General features: G+C 48.5%; 1 protein-coding gene across 3 annotated transcripts in view; it reads left to right on the top strand.

Annotated features, from left to right (window-relative positions):
- The window catches only part of TPCN1 (two pore segment channel 1), a 73,280-nt gene that overhangs the window by 405 nt on the left and 57,257 nt on the right, over window positions 1-15,618 (top strand). For 2 of the 3 annotated variants that reach the window (XM_050749692.1, XM_050749688.1), the window contains exon 2: window positions 4,906-5,142. In XM_050749692.1, coding sequence (XP_050605649.1) covers window positions 5,031-5,142 — 112 coding nt within the window. In that variant the 5' untranslated portion in view covers window positions 4,906-5,030. Of the gene's footprint in view, window positions 1-3,358; window positions 3,465-4,905; window positions 5,143-15,618 lie in introns of those variants that run through there. The other variant, XM_050749693.1, reaches the window with a different exon arrangement.

Below are 15,618 nucleotides of genomic sequence, written 5' to 3' on the forward strand. Positions count from 1 at the left end.
GCGGAGCTGGAGCCAGCGCTCCTGCCTCCTTCTTGCTCCCTCCCTCGCTCTTCTCCCTGGCGCCCTCAGGTGACCCCGCAGGAGTCTCGTGCCCGGGTCAGGCTGCCCGAGCGGACAGCGGCATGGCAGCTGGCCCTCTTCCCCTAGGCCCTTTCCCCAGGGCTGGCCATTTGGGTCCTCTGTAGAGGCAGAAGCAAAGCCCGCGGAGGGAACACTGGACCAGGACTCAGGAGTCCCGGGTTCTAGCCCCGCTCCTGCACTGTGTGACCTTGGGCAAGTCTCTTCCCCTCTCTGGACCTCATTTTTGTCTCGCTGGACAAATGACGTGTTTGAATTCAAATCAGGGTACTGGTTCTAGTCGTAGGTGTATATAGGGTCATGGTTAAGCAGGAAGGTTCCCTGATTCAGACTACTTGGGTTGAAACTTACAAGAGGCAAGTTAACCACTCCAAGATTCAATTTCCTCATTCGTAAAGTGGGGATATTAGCTAAGATAGGATTTTTCAACAGCAGCTCAATTGACATTTTGAGCCACATAATCCCCTGACTCCACCCACCAGCAATCCCCTCACTCCCAAGTTGTGACAAAGATGTCTCCAGACATTCCTGATGTCCCCGTGGGGGCAAAAATCACCCCAGTTGAAAGCCAATGGGCAAAGACAATACAGGCAGGCAAGCAGTCATGTATTAAACAGTTAAACAACCGTGTCCAAGCGTTTGAATGCGAGGACTTTAATCTGTGGTGGCAGATATCATGAAAATTATGCATGAACCGCCCCCCCCGCCTCTTTTTTTTTTTTTTTTTTTAGCCCATCATTAATGTTAGTATATTTTATGTGTGGCGCGCGACAGTTCTTCCAGCGTGGCCCAGGGAAGCCAAAATGTTGGACAGCCGTGAGTTAAAACATAGAAACCACTAGCCATTATGATAATGGTATCATTAAGAAACCTCTTCTCTTTGAGTTAATAAATTCTCCTGCCTTCAAAGTAAATATGGGAGATAATTGTCAAAGCTGAGTAATGGATACAAGGAAGTCCACATATATATTCTCTGCACTTTTGGGTACGTTTGAAAATGTCTGTGGTAAAAAGTTAAACCAAAACGACAATACAACCATAATTCTTAAGACTGCCAAATAGTAGTGTCTCATCTGGGATTTCCTCTTCTGCCTCTCCACTGCTGAGATTTAAAAGCAAAATAAACCCCCAGATCTGGAGGAAACTTAAAAAAAAAACTCACAGGAAGTGTGCTGGGCAGAGAGCTACGGGCTTAGCGGCAAGCAGAACGGTGTTTACTTTCCCTGCCTTGTTTCAAAAAGTTGTACCGTTCCCTGTGGATGCACGCGGATTTGCTCAGAGTTGTTCCAGTGATTCGAGGAAGAAGTCAGTCGCTCAGTTGCCATTGACTAGGTCAGTTAGGAGGCAAAATGGGTTGATCCCAGAGCCCACTGCTTGAGGAAGGAACTTGCTGCTGTTTGCAAGTTCAAAGGTCTGCAGTCAGATCTGCTGAGTGTTTTTTTTTTTGTTTTTTTGGTCCGTCTCAGCGGAAACAGGAATGTGCATAAATAGGAGCTGTAACAGGCTAGCTTGGAGTGTTTTACTTATTTAGTTATTTTTAAATTTTTAGTTTATTTATTTTTTGAGATGAATTCTCGCTCTGTCGCCCAGGCTGGAGTGTAGTGGCATGATCTCAGCTCACTGCAACCTCTGCCTCCTGGGTTCAAGTGATTCTCCTGTCTCAGGCTCCCCAGTAGCTGGGATTACAGGCATGAACCACCCCAACTGGCTATTTTTTATATTTTTAGTAGAGACCAGGTTTTACCATGTTGGCCAGGCTGGTCTCGAATTCCTGACCTCAAGTGATCCACCTGCCTCGGCCTCTCAAGGTGCTGGGATTACAGGCATGAGCCACTGCACCCAGCTGCTCTGAGTGTTTTAAATTGAGAGTTAAGTGTGAGCATTTTTACTGTATTAAAAAATACTCATCAGTTAAAAAAAAATACTCTTTTCCCCTTCCTGGGACACCTAAATCTAAGAGAACAACTCCTATTTAAAAATGATATAAAAATGACACATTTTAGAAGTATGTTTCTAACTGTTCCTGAGAGGCTGCGTGGTAAAGCTGAAGTGAAAGATGTGTTTTAAATCTGTATATATGGGCAAGTACATATTGGTGATTGGAGCTACATGCTGCCTAAATGCATGACCCAGACTTCGAGGAATTATAGTGTAATGGCTAGGAATACAGGTTTGGAGTCACACCATAGTTGAAAGCTTGGCTTTTTTTTAGCTGTGGGTCCTTGGGCAGGATACGTAATCTCTCTGTGCCTGAAGAACCCACCACCCCCATCCTGTAATGGGGGGATAATAGGCCTGCCTATCTCATGGGGCTATAAAAAATTTTCAGTTAACTTTTACTTATGAAGTGCTAGTAGGGTCCCTCATACATAGTAAGCACTCATTAAGTATTAACTATTATTATTATTATTATTATTGTTATTATTATTATTTTGAGACGGAGTCTCGCTCTGTCGCCCACACTGGAGTGCTGTGGCGATCTGGGCTCACTGCAAGCTCCGCCTCCCGGGTTAACGCCATTCTCCTGCCTCAGCTGGGACTAGAGCTGAGTCCTGTAGCTGGGACTACAGACGCCCGCCACTATGCCCGGCTAATTTTTTGTATTTTTAGTAGAGACGGGGTTTCATCGTGTTAGCCAGGATGGTCTGGATCTCCTGACCTTGTGATCCGCCCGCCTCGGCCTCCGAAAGTGCTGGGATTACAGGCGCGAGCCACCGTGCCCGGGCGAGTATTAACTATTATTTTAATGGTTGTATTTTTTGTCATTTTATTTTATTTTATTTTATTAGTTATTTATCTGAGATGGAGTCTGACTCTGTCGCCCAAGCTGCAGTACAGTGGCACCATCTCAGCTCACTGCAACCCCTGCCTCCCGGGTTCAAGTGATTCTCCTGCCTCAGCCTACAGAATAGCTGGGATTATAGGTGCATACCACCACACCCAGCTAATTTTTGTATCTTTAGTAGAGGCGGGGTTTCTCCATTTTGGCCAGGCTGGTCTTGAACTCCTGACCTCAAGTGATCCACCTGTCTCTGCCTCCCAAAGTGCTGGGATTACAGACGTAAGCCACCGCACCCGGCCTTTTATTTTATTTTATTTTATTTTATTTTATTTTATTTTTTAGAGACGGGGTCTTATTCTGTTGCCCAGGCTAGACTGCAGTGGTGTGATCATAGCTCACTATAACCTCCAACTCCTGGGCTCAAGTGTTTCCGCCACCTCAGCCTCCCAAGTAGCTAGGCCTAAAGGTGTATGTCATCATGCTCAGCTAATTTAAATTTTTTATTTTGTAGAGATGGAGTCTTGCTACCTTGCCCAGGCTGGTCTTGAACTGTTAGGCTCAAGCAGTTCTCCCACCTTGACCTCCCAAAGTGCTGGGATTACAAGTGGGAGCTACTGTGCCCAGCCTATTTTTTTCTTTAAAGTCTTTACAAAACTTACGAGTAAATGTAAAGAGAAGTGGAGGTAGAACATATTAGCCTTAATCTCACTCTCCAGACAGAATTACCCTTAACTTTTCAGTATTTGTTCTTGCAGGGTTCCCTCCTCCATATTTTAAGGCTATTATACTGTAATAGTTCTTTTATTCTATTTTTTAAAATTTATTTTATTTATTTATTTATTTTTTTGAGACAGAGTCTCACCCTGTCGCCCAGGCTGGACTACAGTGGCTTGATCTCGGCTCACTGCAACCTCCGCCTTCTGGGTTCAAGTAATTCTCCTGCCTCAGCTTTCTGAGTAGCTGGGATTACAGGCACGCGCCACCCCGCCCAGCTAATTTTCGTATTTTTAGTAGAGATGGATTTTCACCATGTTGACCAGGCTGGTCTCGAACTCCTAACCTCAAGTGATCCACCCGCCTTGGCCTCCCAAAGTGCTGGGATTACAGGTGTCAGCCACCGCACCCGGCCTAATTCTTTTACTTTTTAAGAGACAGGGTCTCGCTCTGTTGCCCAAGCCAGAGTGCAATGGTGCAGTTGTAGCTCACTGTAGCCTTGAACTCCTGGGTTCAAGTGAGCCTCCTGAGTAGCTGGGACTACAGGTGCATGCCATCTGCCCAGCTAATTTTATTTATTTATTTATTTATTTTTGTATTTTAAATATTTATTTTATTTTTTTCTGTGCGTATGCTTACCCAACTGGCTTTTTTTTTTTTTTTTTTAATTTTTTTATAGAGACAGGGTCTTGCTGTATTGCCCAGGCTGGTCTCAAATTCCTGGCCTTAATTGATCTTCCCACCACAGCCTTCCAAAATGCTGGGGTTACAGATGTGAGCCACCCCACCGGCCAATTTTTTTTAATTGAGATATAATTTACCGTTTTATTATTATTTTTTAAATTAAGATATAATTTACCATTTTATTTAATTGAGATATAATTTACCATTTTATTATTTGTTTTGAGACAGGGTCTCTGTCACTTAAGCTGGAGTACAGTGGCACAATCTCTGCTCACTGCAGCCTCCACCTCCCGAGTTTAAGCAATTCTCATGCCTCAGTTTTCCCGAGTACCTGGGATTACAGGCACCCACCACCAACCCCAGCTAATTTTCTGTATTTTTAGTAGAGACAGGGTTTTGCTGTGTTGGCCAGGCTAGTCTTGAACTCCTGGCTCAAGTGATCCACCCACCTTGGCCTCCCAAAGTGCTGGGATTATAGGTGTGAGCCACTGTGCCTGACCCTAATTTACCATTTTAAAGAGTATACTTGAGTGGTTTTTATTCACGAGGTTGTGCAACCATCACCACTATCTAATTTCAGAATAGATTAATCACTCATGGCTGTATTTTAATAATTATCTTTTGTTTTTTTAATTCCCAAACCCTAGAAGATGCCTCTAATGGAGGAATTTCTGAGCAGCACCCCTGGCCCAGTGGCTTTGAAAGGGAGCTCAAACCAGAGACGATTTCAAGCCCTGGACATCATATCCTGAGGGCCACAGGAGAAGAGAACATGGCTGTGAGTTTGGATGACGACGTGCCACTCATCCTGACCTTGGACGAGGGTGGCAGTGCCCCACTGGCTCCCTCCAACGGCCTGGGCCAGGAAGAGCTACCTAGTAAAAGTAAGATGGTGGGGTGGGCTGCGGGGAGCCCAGCTTTTCTGTTTCAGAGGCTGGGAGGTGATAAGCGCTTTGTGGTCTGATAGTTGGGGTGTGTAACTTGTTGCCTGGCCCCACGTTTGAGCCCCAAGTTCTGATACAGAAACTACTCCTGGGAGACTGTGGGTTTCTCCTTCCACACCCTCAGCTTGGCAGTGTTTCTGGGGGCCTAGCCGCCCTTCTTCATGCTCTCATTCCCTTCTCCACCTTTCTGCCTTGCACCTGAGGTACCTTGGCCTGCCTGTGGATGCTTGGCGGGGACCTCAGGCCAACCTGCTTTGGCTGCCTTCCCTGCCCCATTCCTTGTTAAAAAAAGAAACAGATTTCAACACCAGCCTCCGTCTGTCCCCATCGGAAACCGTTGGCAGGAAAGCAGCACTGCCCGTGTCTCTTTGCTCCATCTCAGTCCCCCCTTGCCCAGGACAGCGGGGAAGAGGGCGAGTGTTTTGTCATGATCCATTGATTTGAGGGCTTGGGGTTTTGCTTTGTCTTCCTCTGAACCAAAGCCTAGCACAAAGTGAACCCAAGTGCGGCAAGGAGCTTTAAATTTTTTTAATTTTAAATGTGTTTCTGGCAGAATGAGAGGCCTTGAAAACCTTTCTGGTTCTCATCCCGAAGCCATTTGTTTCAGTTGCTCAGGCCTTGGGCTCAGGAGAGGCTTAAAATAACTCGCCTTTTCTGGAGGGTCCTAAGACGTTGGGAAACAGTGCTTTAGAGTCTGCTTAGCAAATGGATGTTCCACCATCTGCCAGTGCTCCCCAGCCAGGCAGAGATGTTTGGGGCCAAGGAGAGACGAGCCAGGCTCTCCTGCCTCCTTTGTCCAGGGAGAATTCGTTGAGTTGCAGGGAGTTCGGTGGCCTCCCCTGGGAACTGATGAAGGAGAGCAGTGTTTCCAGTGTTGTGAGTGTGGTGGGGAGCCCTGGCTGCCTAGAAACAGGCTTCTCTTTGCTTCACTGTGTTCACCCTCATCTAGGGTGGCAGAGCTGGGCTGCCCGGGAGGATTCGAACATAAACCTGATTCTTCCCCAAGTGCCACTCAGGGATGAGAAAGCAGTGGTTCCGATTTCAGACTGTCTGTTTGCTTTCTGAAATCCCTTTGCAAGGCTAGGCAGTATTATCTCTATTTTATAGAGGAGGAAACTATGGGTCAGAAAGGTCAAGTAACTTGTCTGAAGTCATACAGCCAGGAAATGGTTGAGCAGAGATTTGAACCCAGCATCATCTGACTCCAGAATTCCTTCCCCTTCTCCTCTTCCTTCCTTTATTTCTTCAGCTGCTCCTCCCTCTCCTTTTTTCTTCACCACCCTTAATAAATGTGAGCGCAGGCCAGGCGTGGTGGCTCCCACCTTTAATCCCAGCACTTTGGGAGGCCAAGGCAGGAAGATCACTTGAGCCCAGTGATTTTGAGTTCAAGAGCAACCTGGGCAACATAGCGAGACCTCGGCTGTGCAAAAAAATTAAAAACTTAGCCGGGTATGGTGGTGTATGCCTGTAGTCCCAGCTAATCAGGAGGCTGAGGTGGGAGAATCGCTTGAACCCAGGAATTCAAGGTTGCAGTGGGCTATGACTGCACCACTGCATTCCAGCCTGGGCAACAGAGCAAGACCCTGTCTCAAAAAAATAAAAGGTGAATACAGGCCTTTAGCATTTATATTATCTCCTCATATAACCCCAATATAGGGTTGTTATTATTATCTGTATTTTGCAAAGGAAGAGACAGGCTCAGAGAGGTTAAGTAACTTGTCCAAGGTCACACAGCTAGCAAGCAGTAAAGCCTGTCTGATCTTTCCTCCCACACCACAGTGGAAGGTGCTTTGGGGAAAGGGATGAAAGTGGTTGTGGCTCAGTTTCAGCTTTAGAGAGGAATGCTTCCTAGTGAGGGAGAGTGGTTGGCCTACTAAGGGTGTGACTTGTGTCTGGAAATAGCCAGGCTCAAGATTCTAAATGGGAGTCCTGGCTGTCATCGTGAGTGTCACTTTTAAGTCCCTCCAACGTGCCTGTTGTGATGGTGGGGTGTCCAGCTTTCCTGTGGGATGAAAGTGGCAAGAGAGCAACCCAGTCCTGTGTCAAGATCAGGTTTTGAACATCGATGAATAGGAAATAGGCCAGAGACACAATAAGACTCCCCTTGGCTAGACCACTAGCGAGGCTGCTTTTATCTTGGCAAAGTTAGTGGCTTACTTTGGTTTGTTTCTCAGGAATAAAGAAATGTATAACCAACTGCTGGGGTCCAGGGACATTGTGTTTCCTGCACAGCACATTAGCATCTTAGTTTCCTCTCTCAACTTCTTACTGGGTTGTTTTTTAAAACCTCAATGACTCGGTATAATTCACCAAGCCTGACTGGGAAGAAGAGTAGGACCTGTGCAAGTAAACAAGAGATTTCAGAGGAAGCCTGCTCTGCCTTAGCATAGTAGGCCTTTGCTATTTTGTGCTTGGATGTTGGCCTTGACCTTCTACCCCAGTGTCCCCCGTCCCTGCTGTCTGAGGAGCAGTCCTTCAGTCCTTTTTTTTGAGACAGAATCTCGCTCTGCTACCCAGGCTGGAGTGCAGTGGCACAATCTCGGCTCACTACAACCTCCGCCTCCCGGGTTCAAGCAATTCTCCTGCCTCAGCCTCCCAAGTAGCTGGGATTACAGGCGTCAGCCACCACGCCTGGCTAATTTTTTTTGTATTTTTAGTGGAGATGGGGGTTTTACCATGGTGGCCAGGCTGGTCTTGAACTCCTGGCCTCAAGTGATCTGCCTGCCTTGGCCTCCCAAAGTGCTAGGATTATAGGCGTGAACCACTGCATCCGGCCCTGAGGAGTCCATCTAAAACACAAGCCCACCCTGGTGGTTTCCCTGTTTTAAAGCTTCCTGGGACTTTCCCATCCCTCTGGGGGTGTTGGGGAGGGCAAGCTCTTCAGCTGGCAGATGAAGCCTTGCTGTTCTAGTGCCTTCTTGCTTGACCGGTCCCATTTCCTGCCTCAGTCCACAGCATCATTCTGCATTTAGTTTGGTGAATCCCCTGTGCATTCTTAAACCTCTCCACCTTGCTGGCAAGTCGGTCTAGAATCCCTTTCTCAGCCTCTTGTTTGCTCGTGGCCTCCAGTTCTGTCTGGAAAATCCTGCTGATAACACCGTCTCTTTGACGCCTTCACTGAACTTCCCCTTCCTGACAGAGCTAATTACTCACTACCCTTTTCTGCTTTGGTATCTTGATTAGGCTTCCATTATTACAAGTAGATTATGGTAGAGTAATTACACATTTAACCATCTGATCACCAACTAGGCCCTGAAATCCATTCATCTTTTTTTTTTTTTTTTTGAGATGGAGTCTCACTCTGTCGCCCAGGCTGGAGTGCAGTGGCACCATCTCAGCTGACTGTAACCTCCACCTCCCAGGTTCAAGTGATCCTCCCACCTCAGCAGCTGGGATTACAGGCACGCATCACCATGCCCAGCTAATTTTTGTATTTTCAGTAGAGACAGGGTTTCACCATGTTGGCCAGGCTGGTCTCAAATTCCTGACCTCGAGTGATCTGCCCGCCTCGGCCTCCCAAAGCGCTGGGATTACAGGCATGAGCCACCATACCTGGACCATTTATCTTTGTATCACATAGCTCAATGCCCACAGTATGCAGGTACTCAACAAATCGTGGTCAGAATCAATGTACTTGGATTTCTGGGGCCTCGCAGCTCATGGGAATGGCAGTCAGTGTGAGGACCCAAGTTAGAGGTGGGCAGCCTCCTTCCTGCCGCCTCTTCTCACCATTGCTTTGAGTCCCATTGCTCTCAGCACAGCTGAGTGTCCTGGTGGCTGCCATCATTGACCTTTGTCTTTGGTTGCTGTAAACCTTTGAAGTACTAAGGAGTTGGCAGAATGCAGATGCAGGCCATCCTCGGAGTTGGCAGTGACCGAACGACGCAAGCTTTCTAAGGCTGAGTCACCATCAAGCCTGGCATTTGTTTTGGCCCAGCAGCTGCTGAGACCTTCTCGGCACTGTACCTCCACGCTTCATGTCTGCTTGGGCACCCCTAACAAAACACCATGAACTGGTGGCTTAAATGACAGAAATCTAATTTCTCATGGGTCTGGAGGCTGGAAGTCCAAGACCAAGGTGTCAGCAGGTTTGGTTTCTTGTGAGGCCTCTTTCCTTGGCTTGCAAATGGTTGCCTTCTTGCTGTGTCCCCACGTGATTGTCCCTGAGTCTGTGTGTCCTCTTCTGATAAGGATACCAGTCCTATTGAATTAGGGCTCATCCGTATGACCTTGTTTTACCTTAATCACCTTTAAAGACCCTTTCTCCAAACACAGTCACATTCTGAACTACTGGGGGTTAGGACTTCAGCCTATGAATTTGAGGGGGACACAGTTCAGGCCATCACACTCCTACCCCTTCTTCAGAGGCAGGGGCCGAGGAATCTGGTTGTGCTGCCTGTGACCTTTAATCCTATGTGAGGGCCTTATCCCTGTAGGAAATTGGAGGGTTTGGGTTTTTCTCCTTATATGGGCAATTGTGGATTTAATCCAAGACTCAGACATCTTTAGGCTCTAAGCGTGGCTGCTGCAGTGCTAATGAATGACTCACAGGCAGCACGGTGTCAGGTTGATAAAGGAGGCAGGTATGAGCAGAGGTATTTAAAGCCTGGAAACTAGGAATAACCTTGAAAACAGTCAGTGGGGCCACTGTTAGAGCGGTTTAGAGACAGACCACAGTCCACACCGTGTGGCAGGCGGTGGTCTCACCCACCATATTCAGGGAATCAGGACGAGTCTGAACATAGTGGGCAGTCCAAGGAATTTCCCAGGGTACCTCTGGTCAGACTCAGCTCTGCCTCCTCCCTGCCTTTAAAGCCAGCCACTGCCTAAGATGGGCTGGACCATGTGCCTTTTCTGAGTGAGGGAAGGATTGGGCTCGGTGGGGCTGGCTGAGGTCTGAGCAGGATGCTCGGTCTCTGCTTTGGTGCCGGGTTGTTTATGGTTTTCAGGTGACAGGTCCTGCAGCTAAGGTCCGAGGTCACAGCACAGAAAGCCTACCCTCTCCCTCCTTCACGTCAATGCCTGGCACACCATCAGGAGTTCACTAAGACCCAGTGCAACCTCAGCAATGTGGAGGATCCCTGCCCCCTGGCAGGGGGCCCCATGTTGCACCCTGGTCCCCTTTTCAGGGTCTTCATGCAGCCAGGGCGAGTTGGCACCAGGCTCAATCAAGGTGGGCCAGAGCTGTTGGCCTCAGGGCCGCTGTAACCAGGAGGAGCTGGGAGAGATCCTCACCGGCTGGCACCAGAGGATAATCCACCCCGAGGCATGCACTCCATCACTGATATCTGTACTGTAGCTCTGCCTCTGACCAGATGGCCCCAGCATACTTGCCAAAGAGTGAAGAAGCCCAAGGGGCTTGCACAGCTTTTGTCACTTGTGATACCATTGTGGGTGGAGTGGTTGAGCTGAGTATAGTGCTTAGCTACTCCAAGCCTCAGCCTGCTCATCTGTAGAATGTGACCATGATGGCATCCACCAGTAGAGTCGTTGCGGGGGATTGAGTGAGATCATTGTGATCACATGGTCAGTGCTCAGCCGGTCATAGGCGTTATCATGCCAGAGACTGGGCTTTCTTGGAATATCCTCCATGAGCATAGGTCCTGAACCCAGGCCATGATTCAGATCCTTCTTGCTTCACTCCTGGCACAGCAGGTGGCCCCTGCCGAGCTGGGACGCCTCCATGTAGCAGCTGGAGACCAAGCAGCAATTTGATTTTCACAGGCTCCCACCGAGCTTGGGCATTTGGCTCCGCTGGAGTCATTCCCCTGGCTTTTACAGGGCCTCGCCAAGGCAGAGCGCTGGGTGTCACCAGACCAGCAGTGGCACCAATTAAAATGAGTAAGCATCCAGCATGCTGGGCAGGAACCTTGCAGCCGAGCCTTGGAGCTTTCACTTCCTCAGCCCTCCGCTTCTTCATTGGAGGGATCCTGTCTGTTGCCTTAGGCCCCCTGCCATGAGATGCCGTCTCTTCCCGTCCCCCTTTCCCCGCACACAAGACGCTGCCGCTCTAAATGGCAGTCATGGCAGCTGGGTGCAGGCTGGAGCGCCTGCCACGCTCCTCCCCGCTCGCCTTGGGGAGGGCTGAGTTCACGTTTGCTCTGAGAGCGCTTCATGAGCCAGAACCGTGAACTTCTCAGCTTCCCCATCGGGGAGGGAATATGGGAGGGCTTGGATGGCTCACAGCAGCGTGCCGCTGGGGGCATCTGGTTGCAATGCCCTCTGCGGGGAGGTTTCAAATGACAGCAAGGTAGCCCAGGAACAAACCTGGAGTGACATCAGTCTTGAAACAGCCCCCATGCTGCCTTCCTGCTCCAGGAGCCCCGGGCAGGTCTCCAGTCTTGCCCTTGGCTGGAGTGAATCCTCTGGTTCAGGCATTCTCTGACTGTCACCCTTCTCCCCACAGGCAAGTATGCCTGGGGAGGGTATGTGCCTGGGTCAGAGTATGTGCAGTCATAATCATGGCCTATGGGTGTTGAGCCCTTGCTGTGTGTCAGGCGGTATCCAAAGCACTTTTTTTTTTTTTTTTTTTTTTTTGAGATGGAGTCTCGCTCTGTCACCCAGGCTGTAGTGCAGTGGCGCAAATCTCGGTTCACTGCAAGCTCCGCTTTCTGGGTTCACACCATTCTCCTGCCTCAGCCTCCTGAGTAGCTGGGACTATAGGTGCCCGCCACCACACCTGGCTAATTTTTTGTATTTGTTTTGGTAGAGACGGAGTTTCACCGTGTTAGCCAGGATGGTCTCGATTTCCTGACCTCGTGATCTGCCTGCCTCGACTTCCCAAAGTGCTGGGATTACAGACGAGCCACTGCGCCCAGCCCCAAAGCACTTTTGTGCTGCTGTCTATCATTTGGTCCTCCCTCACAGCAGATTTGGGAGGCCGTTACTTTCAATATCATCGTAGAGAAGAGGAAACGGAGGCTCCCAGAGGTTGAAACTTACCCAAGGTCACGAAGCCACTTTGACTTCCTTTGAACCCATGTCTACTGACTCCAGAACTAGTCTCTTACCTAATATGCCCCCCGTGAGGTAGAGCTCTGTGGAAGAGGTAGCATTTTAGGCTGAATCTCTTTCTTTCCCAAAAGGAAGTTGGTTTCTATCTTTATCCCTTTTTTAAATTAAACTTTTATTTCCTCTAAGGCAATTATTTTAAATGGAGTTCCATACCTGGAGCTCCCTTTCATATTGTACAAATAGCACAACTGATGGTGTTTCATTGTGAAGCTGTGTTGGATCATCCCAGAGAAGCCCCGAGACGGGGGAAGTGAACACCACACCACAGAGGACAGCCACGCTCTCACCATCTGCGGAAACTAGGCTTTTCCCCAATGCACGCCTTTCCCCGATTCTTCCTCTGCATAGAGACATTTGGCTGCTTTTTCCATCATGGTGGTTAGAACAAGAAAATTTGGGCGGAAAATGGGAGTTCTCAGGAGTCAAGATTTGGGCCTGGGAGAGGAAGGATGAGGAGGAGGAGTTTGGAGTGGGGCATGAAGGTAAACTTCCAAGGCCAGGTGGGCTTGCTGAGGGCAGTGACCCCTTGAGGTTGTTGACTCCCAGTGGCAGGTGACCCCATATCCAGACCTGCCTGGTAGAAGTCCCTGGACTGAGCCAGATATCCAAATTGGAGCCACTGGTGCTTGTGTTGCCTTTTGTACCGGATACCCCTTACGCCTTGTTTACTTTTTGTTGGAGATATTTATCTCCTTGTAAAAAGTGCAGTTCTTTCCCTACCCCAGTCACGAGGCTGTGACTCAGAGGAGGTATAAGGTCGTAGCATAAAATCTGAGGGCTGGGCCACCACGTGGCCTGCCGGGCCATGGGCATGCTGGGGACAGTGTGCACTCTCTGAAGGGACACTGTGACTTACTCTGGCTAATCGCTGTCATATAGGATCACAGGCTGATTGCTAGCACATTTGCCAGTTTTTCAAAAGAAATTAGAACCTATATTTTTAATCAAAAGTCTTTTGATTCGTAAATAGTGGCAACCAATTCATATATGTCTTCAAAGTAGCCAGCTGAGTGAAATCTGGTCAGTAGGCTGCCCCTGCTCTCTCTGACATAGAACATACCGATTCACCCTCTGTTTTCTGTTCAGAGAAGACTACTTCAAATTAAGGAAAAGAGTACAAAACCAACCAACAAACTCTCCATGGCCCCTGAGGTTATCTTCCTCTTCCAGTGGCTTCCAGTGGGAATCAGAACAGGTCAGGCAGTCTCCTCTTTGCCACTAAATGCTTTACCCAAAGAAAGACCAGATTTCATTTGACTTTGGAATCAAAGCTGGGGCTGGAGGGTGGAGGTGTCAAGCCAGGCCAGGCAAAGGGAGATTTGAAGCCAGGGCAGGTGGGCGCGTCTCCCAGGAAACCCTGCATCATTCTTTCCTGGTGATTCTTTCCTTCTTTGTTACAGTTCACATGCGTCTAGGGAGTGCTCATTCTACATTCTTCCTTCTTATCTTCATCCTACGCCATTTTGGACCCCTACCTTTTTTTAAAAGTGATTTGATTCGGGCTGTGACCTTTTTTTTTTTTTTTTTTTTTTTGAGACAGAGTCTCTCTCTGTCACCCAGGCTGGAGTGCAGCAGTGCAATCTTGGCTCACTGCAAGCTCCATCTCCCGGGTTCACACCATTCTCCTGCTTCAGCCTCCCGAGTAGCTGGGACTACAGGCGCCTGCCCGTGGTAAAAAATTACCATGCCCTGCTAATTTTTTTGTATTTTTAGTAGAGATGGGGTTTCACTGTGTTAGCCAGGATGGTCTCGATCTCCTGACTTTGTGATCCACCCGCCTCGGCCTCCCAAAGTGCTGGGATTACAGGTGTGAGCCACCGCACCCAGCCGGCTATCACCTTTTTTGGTGGTTGTTAGGTTTGACTTTGAGATGTGTAATAAAGATTCACGTGAGCATTAAAAGTTTTTTTAAAAAGTAATGGTTTAAAAAAAAAAAGGAAAAAAACAGTGGTTTAATAGCTAATCTTCTTTTTTCTCTAAATTGTCACTTCCTTGTCAACTGAAAAACTAAGTCAAGTTATTAAAATGGCTGCACATTTAGGACTTAGAACAGCTGCCCTGAAAGTTAGAAGAAGTGCGTCAAATGTAGTTACAGCTTGGTCTGGTTGGCAGTGAGATGAGTATAGAACATGCTGCTTTTGTGGTGTATAACTCTAGAAGGGTTTAGGGGAGGTGGGCATGGCTTCCCAAGAAGGTGGAAGATGGGGGCAGGAGGAGATGGCGTGGGTCTGCTTGGTGAGGGGTTGGGGTAGCATCCAGATTGGCTTTAGAGATTGGATTAAGCTTGAGTGTGCTGAGGGTCTAAGGAGATAAACAGGAAGTGAAAGACTCTCCCAGAAGAAAGGAACAGGGGAGGAAAGGTGTACATGTGCTGGAGTGGGTGGCACCTGAGTCAGAGGGTTGGGGAGAAAGGTTGGATCCAAATCTTGAGGGTCTTCTTGCCTGCACTCCTAGAGCCATACTGAAGAGGAGCTGGACCTTCATCCTGGGGTGGAGGAAAAGCCCCAGGGCACTTTAAGCAGGGGAATGACCATTGTTTTTCAAGAGAGTGTCTGAAAATTCATTCATACTGCCCTGCCAAGAGCAGTTGGCAATGATGGCAAGACCAGGCAGTGTGGAGGTGGCCCAGGGACACGGGGTACCCGTTGTGTTTTTGCCTGAACAGTGTTTTAAGAGGCAGCGTAACCAAATAGTTGCTATGCAGATACAGCTTGACATCTGAGTCTGCATGCCCAAGCCCCCATGTTTGTTACCTGCCTGGTGCCTGTAGGCATTTGAGTTTGTAGCCCCTGGTTGACTTCTGACGGTACAGCCCTTTGGCTGGAGACCACGCAGCTCAGCCAGGGGAGTAGCAGAAGATCAACTATGGACAGGTGTGACTTAGGAAGAGGTGGGAGTTTGGGGTGCTGGGGAGAGGGACTGAACATCCCAGGGAGGGGAAATGGCATAGGCTGAAGTAAGGAGGGGGTTGCAGTGAGTCAAGATTGCCACTGCACTCCAGCCTGCCTGGTGACAGAGCAAGACCTTGTCTCACCAAAAAAAAAAAAAAAAAAAAAAAGAAGTAGGAACTCTTCTGAGACTCTCACCCTGGACAGGGCCAGAGATTAGCATGCTGGGGGCAGATTGGATTTGGGGTGTTTTTACACGAACTCTGGGGTCAGACCCACTGAGTTTGAGTCCAGTCCTGCCTTCTCCTGCTGGGACTTTGGGCAGATGATGTAACCTCTCTAAGCTTCGATTTCCTCATCTGTAAAATGACACTAATGTTAGTGTTACCTTTTAAGACTGCTCTAAGGTTTATACAAGATAGCATGCCTCACACAACTAGCACAGTGCCTGGCTTATACCAGAATAAGCATTGGGTGGATGTCAGCCATTATAATTAGGGTCAGGGGTCAGAGC

This window comes from Macaca thibetana, chromosome 11 (assembly GCF_024542745.1).
Source record: "Macaca thibetana thibetana isolate TM-01 chromosome 11, ASM2454274v1, whole genome shotgun sequence".
NCBI classification, from domain to species: domain Eukaryota; kingdom Metazoa; phylum Chordata; class Mammalia; order Primates; family Cercopithecidae; genus Macaca; species Macaca thibetana.